This window comes from Lampris incognitus, chromosome 11 (assembly GCF_029633865.1).
Source record: "Lampris incognitus isolate fLamInc1 chromosome 11, fLamInc1.hap2, whole genome shotgun sequence".
Classification (NCBI taxonomy): Eukaryota; Metazoa; Chordata; class Actinopteri; order Lampriformes; family Lampridae; genus Lampris; species Lampris incognitus.
In genome coordinates this window covers 55,902,620-55,915,373 of record NC_079221.1, presented here as the reverse complement: position 1 = coordinate 55,915,373, position 12,754 = coordinate 55,902,620, and the positions used below count along the sequence as shown (strand labels likewise).

At 45.3% G+C, this 12,754-nt stretch overlaps 1 protein-coding gene across 1 annotated transcript in view; it reads right to left on the bottom strand.

The window, feature by feature from the left end:
- Positions 1-341: 341 nt before the first annotated feature.
- The window catches only part of f5 (coagulation factor V), a 49,560-nt gene continuing 37,147 nt past the window's right edge, over positions 342-12,754 (bottom strand). Inside the window, exons 17-25 of the mRNA XM_056289422.1 lie at positions 11,059-11,238; positions 9,468-9,584; positions 9,308-9,379; positions 9,101-9,186; positions 8,079-8,234; positions 7,839-7,983; positions 7,575-7,726; positions 4,698-4,880; positions 342-2,207 (exon numbers count right to left, since the gene is read on the bottom strand). Of these exons, the coding sequence (XP_056145397.1) occupies positions 2,061-2,207; positions 4,698-4,880; positions 7,575-7,726; positions 7,839-7,983; positions 8,079-8,234; positions 9,101-9,186; positions 9,308-9,379; positions 9,468-9,584; positions 11,059-11,238 (1,238 nt within the window). The 3' untranslated portion in view covers positions 342-2,060. The remainder of the gene's footprint in view (positions 2,208-4,697; positions 4,881-7,574; positions 7,727-7,838; positions 7,984-8,078; positions 8,235-9,100; positions 9,187-9,307; positions 9,380-9,467; positions 9,585-11,058; positions 11,239-12,754) is intronic.

Sequence of the window (12,754 nt, the reverse complement as noted above, 5' to 3'; positions counted from 1 at the left end):
ATGTTCAGAAACCTTCAGGTGGTCCAACATGGACCTGATGTTCAGACGCCTTCAGGTGGTCCAACATGGACCTGATGTTCAGAAACCTTCAGGTGGTCCAACATGGACCTGATGTTCAGACGCCTCACAAACCTCCTCTGCCTGTCAGATGCAACCTCTCTAGAATCCAAGCGTTGTGATGTGGTTTTCTTTTGGTGCATACAGTACCAACAGAAAAGCAGAGTAAATATATACAGTATAGTACATAAATATATACAGTATAGTACATAAATATATACAGTATAGTACATAAAGTATGAACCATCAGTTTTGATGTGTATATCAACCATTAAGACAAAAACTGGGTAAGAAGAATAAGATTTATTGACAAATAAGTGTAAAATTTAAAATGAAAAATTCTCGCTCTTCCACTTGCGTATTTACATTCATTCACGGCGATTCACATTTACGATATAAACAAGACAGACAGGAAATAAAAGGGGTGTTGCTTTAAAATGTGTTTCCTCTGATCTTCACGCGTCAATTACCAAAACTAGAAGGATTATTTGTCGTTTTACTCTGAATTTGAACACAAACCAGGGAGAAACTCTGCCTTTAGCCCAGCAGTCGTCTCGTCAGAGCCTCTCTTCTGTCTCGTCTCGGCTCTCTCCCTCCATTCCTTGAAGGGTGAATATTTAGTCTGGAATGAATCTCGTGTTAATTGATGTTCTCCTGGCAGGTGGGAGGTTCCTGCTGGCTTTGCCAAGTTCATTTCTCGGTGCCGTCATCATGACGCCATACAGGAACTGCATGCAAGCCGCTCTACTGGAGGAGCTGGATACTGAGTTAAGCACGTGACATGCTAAGAGACACTGTCCTCCACCCAAAAACCACCCCATAGGTCGTTTGTACAAGCAGCTTATTACGACATACAGTTACACGTTTTAAGCTACTTCCTCGAGGTCCTTGGTAATTATAATACGTTACTTCCCCTGTAACAATGAGTGATCTCCTTCCATAAGCTATGGTGACAACCAGAGGGGAACCCCTAGAGACTTCCAGGACTTCAGAGAAGGCCCAACATATCAGCATTCTAAATGCTATATTTAAAATCTTTAATTTAACAATAATTCTCTCTTCTAACTCGAATTTTAGCCCTGGGTTCTATCAAGTTTGCTTCAGTAAGGAAAGGGTTACTGTCCTGAAACCATGAAAATCACGAAACCACGAGTTATCCAATCAGATTGTGTTGCTGTTGTCCCTTGGCAGAGGAAGGGTTAGCTGGCTGCTGGCTCCCTCATTGGTTAAGACTGCTAGAAGTCCTTGTGCTTGTGTGTTTATTTAGAAAGTGACAGGCGAATCAGCCAATCATATTTTGCTGTTAAAGTGGGCGGGACAAAAAAAATCCCCCTAGGACTTCTAGAAGTCCAGACCTACCCAGACACGGGCTCACTCGTATAAAAGAATGACGTGCGGTTGCTGAGGAGTCATTACTTGTGACTGACCGACTCTTTCTGAAAGAAGGACTATTAATAAAAGCAAAGTGTAACGTCACATAGCGGTTATAATGTCCACGCTAGCTGACTTGCTAACTTGTGGCTAACGTTAAGTTAGCTCTTACAACGTCATTCATATGTAAACATACTGCCAATATCATCTTAGTTACTACACTAGACGGAGAAACAACACAAAAACGCACTGACTACATATTCTATTGTTCTCACTGTTTTTAAAACCCACAATGCACTGAGGCGAAACGTATCTGTGGCATACCTCCTGCCGCCGGTAGGGGGCGCTAATTTAGGAAACGCTCCTGCGGGTCGCGTTAGAGGACAAACGACCTATGTGGTCGTATGGGCTGGAGGACTTGCTGTGCTAAGAGACCATTTCAGATGGTCAGTGTGTTATGAAATGTTGACTTTAGATTGAATAGCCCTCTATAACGACGGTGACTGGCGCTCGCACACGTGTGCAACTGCATGTGTAAATGTGTGTGTGTGTGTGTGTGTGTGTGTGTGTGTGTGTGCGTTTCTCCATATTCATGTGTTTGTTATTCAAACGAGTGGATGTGTGTGGGAGTGTCACTCCGCGTCACAGCCGAGCAGCTCCACCCTCAGTGTGATGGCGTTCCTCCAGGTTTGGGGCACAATCCGGATGAAACGGGAGAAGATGGGAGGGTAGATGTAGTTCCTCACATGATCGTTATTATCGGTGTTCCCTGTGAACGTCTGAGGGAGACAGACAGAGACAGACAGAGACAGACAGAGACAGCGATCAGGTGAGTTAGTATGACCAGGTGAAGACTGGCTGTGGTCGCGACATAACACCTGTCCTTCAGCACGGCTTACAAACGGTGCAGAAGTGGGAGGGGTCGCTGTGGAGACATTTTCCAACCCCACATTCCACCTCCACAAGAGTCTCCTGTGAGTTAAAAGGACCATGTCCCTGTGTCTGCATCACAGTGATGTGATGGCGAAGGTCAACTAACCCCTACCAGTACTACCAGTACTACCAGTACTACCAGTACCAGGGCTCATATGGACATCTGTTGTATAAATCAGCAGTAAAATCTGAGACAGACGGAACATGAAGTGTATGAATAGCCACACAACAGCCATGGTGTGTATTATATAGTATTCACAAACACTTTCCGGTGTGTGAAGGTGGCGGCGCGGACTCGCGTCTGCGGCGGCCTCACCCAGCGCCGACTATACAACGTCTTTGTCCATGTCTACATGCGAGTTTGTGTCATCATGTGAGGAACTTTACGAGGACTTATGTCTGTAATTGTTGATTGCGTTTGATGGCTGGGAGAGCTGGCGCTGGATCAGCGGAGGGAGCCTGGTCTGCTGAGTCCAGTGGGCCCAAAGACCACGGTCCTGACCAGAGCTGTGCCCGACGAGGAAACACCGAGGGCGGTCTGACAGGGCGCGGAAGCGGGGCAGGCTAAGCTAACTGCTAGCCCATGCAGACCGGCAGTCCTGACAGTCATCCTGGCTGGCGTTCGCTCTCCTGGACTGTGACATTTTCGAATTGTGTTGCAGATTTACTGAATAGACTGTGTTGTTGAGTGTGTATTTTTGCTTTGTTCTCTCTGGTTTTGTATGTTTTTGGTGGTGTCATTTTTGGGAGGTGTTGGATGTGTGTTTTTGTCTTTTGCGTTGCACTGCTGTGGGCTGCAGGAAACGAAATTTCTTTCTTTTTTTGTACACAAGTATATGAATGAGATGAGAACAGACTCTTGCTGTTGCTGATTCATGGTCAGCAGCCTCTACTGAGGTAACATGTCCATGGCGTCAGTACTCTCTACCGAGTCATCATCAGTAGCCTCTACTGAGGTAACATGTCCATTGTGTCAGTAGCCTCCACTGAGGTAACATGTCCATGGCGTCAGTAGCCTCTACTGAGTCATCATCAGTAGCCTCCACTGAGGTAACATGTCCATGGCGTCAGTAGCCTCTACTGAGTCATCATCAGTAGCCTCTACTAAGGTAACAAGTCCATGGCGTCAGTAGCATCTACTGAGTCATCATCAGTAGCCTCCACTGAGGTAACATGTCCATGGCGTCAGTAGCCTCTACTGAGTCATCATCAGTAGCCTATACTGAGGTAACATGTCCATGGCGTCAGCAGCCTCTACCGTTTCATGGACAGTAGCCTCTACCGAGTCATCATCAGTAGCCTCTACTGAGGTAACATGTCCATGGCGTCAGTAGCCTCTATCGAGTCATCGTCAGTAGCCTCTACTGAGGTAAGATGTCCATGGCGTCAGTACTCTCTACTGAGTCATCATCAGTAGCCTCTACCGAGTCATCATCAGTAGCCTCTAATGAGGTAACATGTCCATGGCGTCAGTAGCCTCTACCGAGTCATCATCAGTAGCCTCTACTGAGGTAACATGTCCATGGCGTCAGTACTCTCTACTGAGTCATCATCAGTAGCCTATACTGAGGTAACATGTCCATGGCGTCAGCAGCCTCTACCGTTTCATGGACAGTAGCCTCTACCGAGTCATCATCAGTAGCCTCTACTGAGGTAACATGTCCATGGCGTCAGTAGCCTCTACCGAGTCATCATCAGTAGCCTCTACTGAGGTAACATGTCCATGGCGTCAGTACTCTCTACTGAGTCATCATCAGTAGCCTCTACTATGGTAACATGTCCATGGCGTCAGTAGTCTCTACCGTTTCATGGTCAGTAGCCTCTACCGAGTCATCGTCAGTAGCCTCTACTGAGGTTACATGTCCATGGCGTCAGTAGCCTCTACTGAGTCATCGTCAGTAGCCTCTACTGAGGTAACATGTCCATGGCATCAGTAGCCTCTACTGAGTCATCGTCAGTAGCCTCTACCGTTTCATGGTCAGTAGCCTCTACCGAGTCATCGTCAGTAGCCTCTATTGAGGTAACGTGTCCATGGAATGGAAAAACCCAACATAGTAAAAATACCAGGATGAGTAGTATTTCTGCTGAAAAATCCAACATAGATCGACTGGACACTGTTCCAGAAGAGAAGTGACGACTTAGCGTGGTTGCCATGGTGATACAGGTTGTGGCAGACTCACCTGCCATCATCTCCGCTGGAGCATAGCACCACAGAATCATGCTGTACTAAGTGTGTTCTGATGGAGTAGAACGTACTAACAGTATGTAGTACTGTTAGTATGCAGGATACCGTATCATAAGTGTGTAGTATTTGGACGCCGTTTCTCGTGGCTTACCTTTGACATGTAGTCCTTGTCGTCAGTGTAGGTGGTCCAGTGGACTCCATCGACGCTGTACTGCAGCAAGTAGGTGATGACGTACATCTCTTTACCCAGAATCTTTGCTCCCTGTGTGATGATGCCCGTGATCTTCCTCACCTGGGGGAGCTCCACCTGCAGCCACTGGTTCAAGTCATTGTACTGGGAGACAGAAGAAGAGAGAGATGATACTGCAAAACACAGTATATGTGTGTGTGTGAGCATCCCTGAGCTCAGGTTAGCCCCAGGTCTCTGTCTGTGACAAAGGGTGGTGGGGCTTGTGGTGTTAGAGCCCCCACACTATGGCGCTCTCTTCCTGCTGAACTAAGTCAAACCAAGTCTCGAGCTTCCTCTACACCTCGTCTTAAAACTTGTATTTTTATGAAAGCTTTTACACACGGATATTTGTTTTTATTTATTCATACTGTTTTTAGTTTAGAAACGTGCTATGCAAATCAAGTTTATTATTAGTAGTAGTAGCAGAAGGAGTAGTAGTAGTAGCAGCCTTAGTAGGAGTAGTAGAAGTAGTCTTAGAAGTCATCGTAAAAGTAGTAGAAATAGTAGTAGTAGCAGTAGAAGTAATAGCGTTAGTAGTAGTAGTAGCAGTAAGAGTAGTGGTAGTAGTAGTAGGAGTAGAAGTAGTATTAGAAGTCATAATAAAAGTAGTAACAGTAGTAGCGGCAGTAGTAGTAGTAGCGGTAGTAACAGTAGTAGCAGCGCTAGTAGTAGTAGCGGTAGTAGTAGCGGTAGTAGCAGCAGCAGTAGAAATAGTAATGGTAGTAGCAGTAGTAGTAGACATACAGGGGTGGATGGGAAGGGGGGCTACGAGAGGGAGAAGTGGCAGCCCCACACGACGCCAGCAGTACTCTCCCACTTAAACACACACAAAAGGGCAAGAAAAACACAACACAACACAACAACACTGTGGACGTTGATATTGTGTAGGGGTTTACTCCAGTAGCCTATTCCTCTCCCGAGGTATCCACTAGGTGGCACTATTTAACCCATAGCTGGGGGTGGTTTGTGGCCATCAGGGAATAGCTACACTAGGGGCCAGACCTCCTCCAAGTTCCTCGTAGTTCAGCCAGGGTCCAAGGTGTACCCAGTTACCGTGTGTCGCCACGAGGAGGCGCTACATACATTAATGTCGGGGGGGGGGCATATAATTAATGAGAAGGCGGGGGGCACATCATGCAGAGCATCGCACAGACAGTCAGTTTAGAGTGAACATTGAAGGCAGCTGAATTCTGGGCCGTGCTCTTTGATGGACCAGAAGACAAGTGGAGCAGCTCTTCGGTACTTGAGGTTTAGGGGATCAGTGGAAGACAAAGTTGGTCTCGGTGTGGACAGACGGAGCAGCAGGCAGCGTTGGAGTTTACAATGGGGTCGTCCCCGAGCTGCGTCAGATGGTGGTGATCGGGGATTCCCTTGTGTATATTTGTGTACTGCCCACACCCTCGAGAACGGCACAAAGTCAGCCGATCGCACGGGACCATACCGGGAGACATGTAATCGCTCCGTTGCCAAGTTGCTGCGCTTTCACTTACAGAGAGGGGGCGCAACAAGAACAGAACAACTAAAGAAGATGTGTGACGAGAATGGCATCGCCTTTGTGAAACTAGGAGAGTTTCACCACATCAGATGGTCGGCATGGAGGCGAGAGACTGTTGAAAATATGGAGGCTGTTACCTGCCATTCAAATCCAAGTGTCTACAGGGAGGACATGTCTGCACAGGGCGTTTTCAGTGTTTCCTAGCCAACACGCTTGACCCTGGACACAGGTTCCAGTCCACCTTCCTCAGGCTCCAGCAAGATAAACGGACTATTGGGGAATGCAAAGAGGAGCTCACGGTAGCTGCTGGACAGTGAAGGCGAAGAGGCTGATTCACATGCTGATGCTGACAGGGACAAGGCTGCTGTACTGAGAGGTCTAACTCAGGAGTTTGAAAGCAGGTAGGAATCCCTTAAGTCATGTGATCAACTTTTAATGATTGGTCCTTCAACTTGGCCCCAAGAAATGCAAGACCTCCGCAGTTTTGGCAACACAACAACCTCCAGAAATACGAGGCCAGCTACCACTGCATGGTACCGGCTTGACTCAACTCGACTCGACTTGCGTTTTGTGGTTTTGCATTGGGCAAAAGTTAGGGATAGCACCTGGTATCAGGTCCTTTTTTTTGGTACTACCTCCGTTGAGGTTCCAAGTGAGCTGAGCTGACTCTAAAAGGTGACATGAAAATAAACGAAATAAATAAAAAAATATAAATATATGTATATTTACTTACACTATGTATGCATATATAAATAAAATTTTCAAAGAAAAACTAGTCTGCCGCCCACAAATGACTAGCAGGGCTTCGCTGTGAGGGGACACTATCTGCAGTGGAAAACGAAATCCCAAAAAGTAAAGCGAGTAGAGTCGAACAGAGTGGCGTCAAGTTGAGCCGGCGCCATGTGGTGGACGAGGAGCATTAGAGAACGGATGTGTTTAAAGCAAGCAGGAGAAGGTTTGGCAGCCTCCTCTGTATATGGCTTGGTCAACACAGTGACGATAAGTAATCCAGACGGTTACTCCTACATTCACAAAGTCTTTCTGTTGTCCCTGACACTGCCCTTGAGCAGTGCTGCACGTGAGAGAGGGTTTTCACATCTCAATATCATAAAAGGCAAGTACAGATCCCGCCTGTCAGACTCTCGTCTCTCATCCCTGATGCACATCCACTTGTCTAAGATGACAACAGAGAACATCTCCAGGAACATCTCCAGGTGCTCCCTTGAGAAGCAGACCAAAGAAGTGACGTGAACCCTTGCTTCTAAATCAAGTTTAGTAGCCTTCTCGTTATCGCATCAGTGTACCTTGGCCTGCCATGCGTTGACTGCGCCCTGTGTGTCGAGGCGTGCCAGCGAGGGCCTCCATGTTCCAAAGTACCAGCTCTGGTATGTAGAGCTGGCGGTGATACGGTGGTCTTCTATCAGTCTGCTCTCCAAACCCAGAGGTACCGAACAACCTGAGCAAACATCAGACCGACAGAACAACTTCAGCCTCTCCTGCTTTTAATGGACAATGGTTCCCTTCTCCACTCTGTCACCTCCCCCACCCCCCAACACACAATCTCTTACCATCGAGTTCACAGCCATAGAACTCCATTCGGACCGTGGCCGTGTTGTACCACCTGCGGGGGTGGAGTCTAATAAACCGTCCAATGAGAGGAGGGAAGAAGGTGTTCAGCTTTGTCTCATAGGCTTCCTCGTTCCCAGTAAATGTCTGAAGGAGACAGAGAGACAGAGAGACAGAGATGATGGGCATGATGGAGGTGAATGTTGTATCCGGTGGTGTGGTTGTGGTTGAACCTCCCCCACCTTCCTGAAGTCCTTGCTGTCCCCTTTATAGAAGGTCCACCCCCTGCGATCGATGCTGTAGGAGATGATGTACTCCTGCACAAACTGGGAGTGGAACATCTGCTTGGCTCCTTGAGTGGCGATCTGACTGATGACAACCGGCCGCAGGAAATCCACCTGCCGTCAAACGAACCAGAGAGAATATTGACAGAAACTATGAAGACACAGCCAATCATCCGTACACAGTTTCTACTGACCACACGTCAGTTTCCTGTCCTAACGCCCTTTAGATAATCCACTTGTTGTAATCAGCCTGCTGAAAGTGATTATTTTGGGTCTTGCCATAAGAAAATAAAGCTATTTTAAAACCGAGGGCATTCAGAAAAGCTAAATAGAAGGTGGCGGCACGAATTCCCGTTTGCGGCGGCCTCAGCCAGCACCGTCCATGCAGCGTCTTTGTCCACGTCTGCATCTAAGTTTGTTTTGTCTTCGTTTGATGGCTGGGAGAGCTGGCGCTGGATCGGCTGAGGGAGCCTGGTCTGCTGCATCCTGTGGGTCCAAGGACCACGGCCCTGATCGGAGCTGCGTCCGAGGAGGTAACACCGAGGGCGGTCTGACAGGACGCGGAAGCGGGGCCGGCTAAGCTAACTGCTAGCCCATGCAGACCGGCAGTTCCTACAGTCATCCTGGCTGGCGTTCTTTGTCCTGGACTGTGATTATTTTTCTTTTTTTAGTTTAGCTATATTTAGTTTATATATGTGTGTGTGTGTGTGTGTGTGTTAGTTTGGGTATAACGATGTGTTCTTGTAGTTTTTGGGTGTGGTTGTCTTTGTGTTGTACTGCTGTGGGCTGGGGGAAACGACAAAGTGTTTCTTATTTCTGATTCTAATGTTAAAACGTTTGTTTTTTTTCCCGTCTTACTCATGATGCTGAACCCTCACACTGTGACACACACACACATACACACTAACACACACACACACACACACACACACACACACACACACACACACACACACACACACACACACGCACGCGAGTACCTGAATCCAGCTGTCCTGCTGGTCTGTGCTCCAGGCGTTGTATTTTCCCTGGTTGTTCAGTCTGGCAAAATGAGGTTCCCAGTATCCTGCAAGCACACAGATGAAGGATTACTTCCGGAAAACTCCCTTCTCCATTTGCATCCGGGACACGCAGTCGGCTTTAACACAAGTGCGATCCGGACAGAAGGAAGGGGGTAGGATAGACACCTCTGGTGTTGTTTGCTGTGATCTGTCTGTCCTTCACACTCCCCGTTTCCAGTCCCAGAGGGTGGTAACAATCTGCAAGGGCAAAAAAGAAACATGAACACAGTCAAAATATAAGCCAGCTGCTTCATCACGCTCTGACTCCTCCTTTAAGTGGGCTTACTATTATCCAGAACCAGGAAGAGAGTCTGCATCCCCCTCTGCTGGTCAAAGCCCACATTTGTCGCCATCTGCCACAGACCCGGTTTGGACGGCCACATTTCAAGAGTCGCAGAACCACCTGGAAGAAGGAAAGAAACAGCATGAACATCACCTGGGGATGAACCTTAATTTCCATCACCTCACTAGTCTACCTGAGTGCTGCCCTCTAGTGTTCAGAGATGTGAATAGACAAAACCAGACAAGACGAGCTAGTTCAAATAGAAGGGTAGTGGATACACAGCAGATTTACTGACATCGGACATGTTCAGCCTCCTTCAGTAGAAATCACTTTACTGTGATGACTGTATACTTTACTGTATACTTTACTGTATACTTTACTGTATAGTTTACTGAGGCAAACTACCACAGAACTAGCCGCTCCAGCTGTGTCTTTAAAATGGACAAATCTGACTCATTTACTTTGTTTTAGTCAGTACCACTCAGTAACACCTCCTGATATCTACTAGTCACATTATTATGTTTACTAGTCACATTATGATATTTAGTAGTCACATGATATTTACTCGTCACATTATGATATTTAGTAGTCACATTATTATATTTACTAGTCACATTATGATATTCACTAGCCACATTGATATTCACTAGTCACATTATGATATTCACTAGCCACATTGATATTTACTAGTCACATTATTATATTCACTAGTCACATGATATTTACTCATCACATTATGATATTTAGTAGTCATATTATTATATTTACTAGTCACATTATGATATTCACTAGCCACATTGATATTCACTAGTCACATTAGGATATTCACTAGCCACATTGATATTTACTAGTCACATTATTATATTCACTAGTCACATGATATTTACTCATCACATTATGATATTTAGTAGTCACATTATTATGTTTACTAGTCACATTATGATATTTACTGGTCACATTATTATATTCACTAGTCACATGATATTTACTAGTCACATTATGATAGTTACTAGTCATGTTATTATATTTACTAGTCACATTATTATGTTTACTAGTCACATTATGATATTTAGTAATCACATTATTATGTTTACTATCCACATTATGATATTTACTAGTCACATTATGATTAAATTGTTGTCATATTTTATAGTAGTCATACTATGATATTTATTCGTCTTATTATGGTATTAACTAGTCATTAGGATATTCGCCACTCTTGGTATTTACCGGTCATATAATCATCATATATTTACTCCTCATGTTATGCTTCAGGGAACTCACAATGTTACACACATAGCACCTTTAAGCCTCAAGATGTGAAAATAAATTAATTTGATACTTTTGGGCGGTCAAACTACTTGCAGAGTATCTTTGAAATGACTTGTTCCAAGTCATGTCAACGTACGTGCATGACGACTTTAACAGTGAGCGTACACGAGAAACGCCAGCTTTAGAGAAGAGGGTGGAAAAGGTTACTGAATGCTGATTGCTCTGAACTTCAGCACATCAAGCCAAACAATGACATTTAAAACCGCGTTAGGCCCAACAGATAGTAATGTGCTGTAGGAATAGTCATGGGAACTGTGCAGACCGGGCAGCAGCGGGTAGATGGCCTGGCGGTAGCTGTGGGTGTGTTTGTGGAGGAAGGTCTGTCCGTGGAAGTAGACGCTGTGCAGGCCTCTGTTGGAGCCCATGTTGATCAGGTGCCACCGAACCAGCTGGTTGGTGTACATCCTCAGGCCCTTCAGGCTGTACACGATGCCGTTGATGGCTGTAGAAACACCACAGAGATATCGGTCATGTGTCTGCAGCACCGTGTCACAGTCCTGTCACTCACTCTTCTGCTCCCACTTGATAGTCTCTGCATGTGGAAGACCATGCTGGATGTAACACTTTCTATGACGCTATAGATAAGCATCTGTAATGCCCTATAAGCATCTATAACACCCTATAAGCACCTATAACGCCCTATAAGCATATATAATATCCTATAAGCATCTATAACGCCGTATAAGCATCTATAACGCCCTATAAGCATCTATAACGCCCTATAAGCATCTATAACGCCCTATAAGCATCTATAACGCCGTATAAGCATCTATAACGCACTATAAGCATCTATAACGCCCTATAAGCATCTATAACACCCTATAAGCACCTATAACGCCCAATAAGCATACATAATATCCTATAAGCATCTATAACGCCCTATAAGCATCTATAACACCCTATAAGCACATATAACGCCCTATAAGCATATATAATATCCTATAAGCATCTATAACGCCCTATAAGCATCTATAACGCACTATAAGCATCTATAACGCCATATAAGCATCTATAACACCCTGTAAGCATCTATAACGCCCTATAAGCATATATAATATCCTATAAGCATTTATAACGCCCTATAAGCATCTATAACACCCTATAAGCACATATAACGCCCTATAAGCATCTATAACGCCCTATAAGCATCTATAACACCCTATAAGCACATATAACGCCCTATAAGCATCTATAACACCCTATAAGCACATATAACGCCCTATAAGCATATATAATATCCTATAAGCATCTATAACACCCTATAAGCACCTATAACGCCCTATAAGCATATATAATACCCTATAAGCACCTATAACGCCCTATAAGCATCTATAACGCCCATACTTTCCTATAATGTGTATTACAATGAGTAAGGGCTATGGCTGAAGACTGTGAAGTAGCACTGAAGTGTCATTATGCATCTCTACAAAACTTCAGCAAAACAAGTCGGCGATGGTGCATAGTGATATGTGACAGATAAACAGGCTAATGATGACATATCTACAATGCATAAATCCGTTTTAAATTGACATAATGTATCATAAAGGTGGTTATGAGGCGCTGTGAGGGCGGTTACATGGTTATAATGAGTCTTACAGTGACATAGCTACACTTATCAGGCCTTATATACTTAGCACCAAAAGTAAGGAAATGTGTGTTTGGTAGATGATGTCTTTGTTGTACCAATGCTTCTTGGCAGTAAATCTTATAGCGTTGGAAAGCCTGTTTACTCCCCTTTTAAATGGCGCCACATGTGTAAGGAACATGCGTTTGGGGGATGAGCAGCAGAGCTGAGTATGTGGGCTGCGCCCATGAAACATTTGCCAGATCTTCTCTGCCAATGCCCAACAGCTTATCTTGCTGCTGCTGTTGACTCTTGTGTTGAGCTTCTGGTCCCCCAGGTGCTGACCATCAGCTGCCTGATAGAAGATTTACTGCCAAGAAGCATCGTTACACCA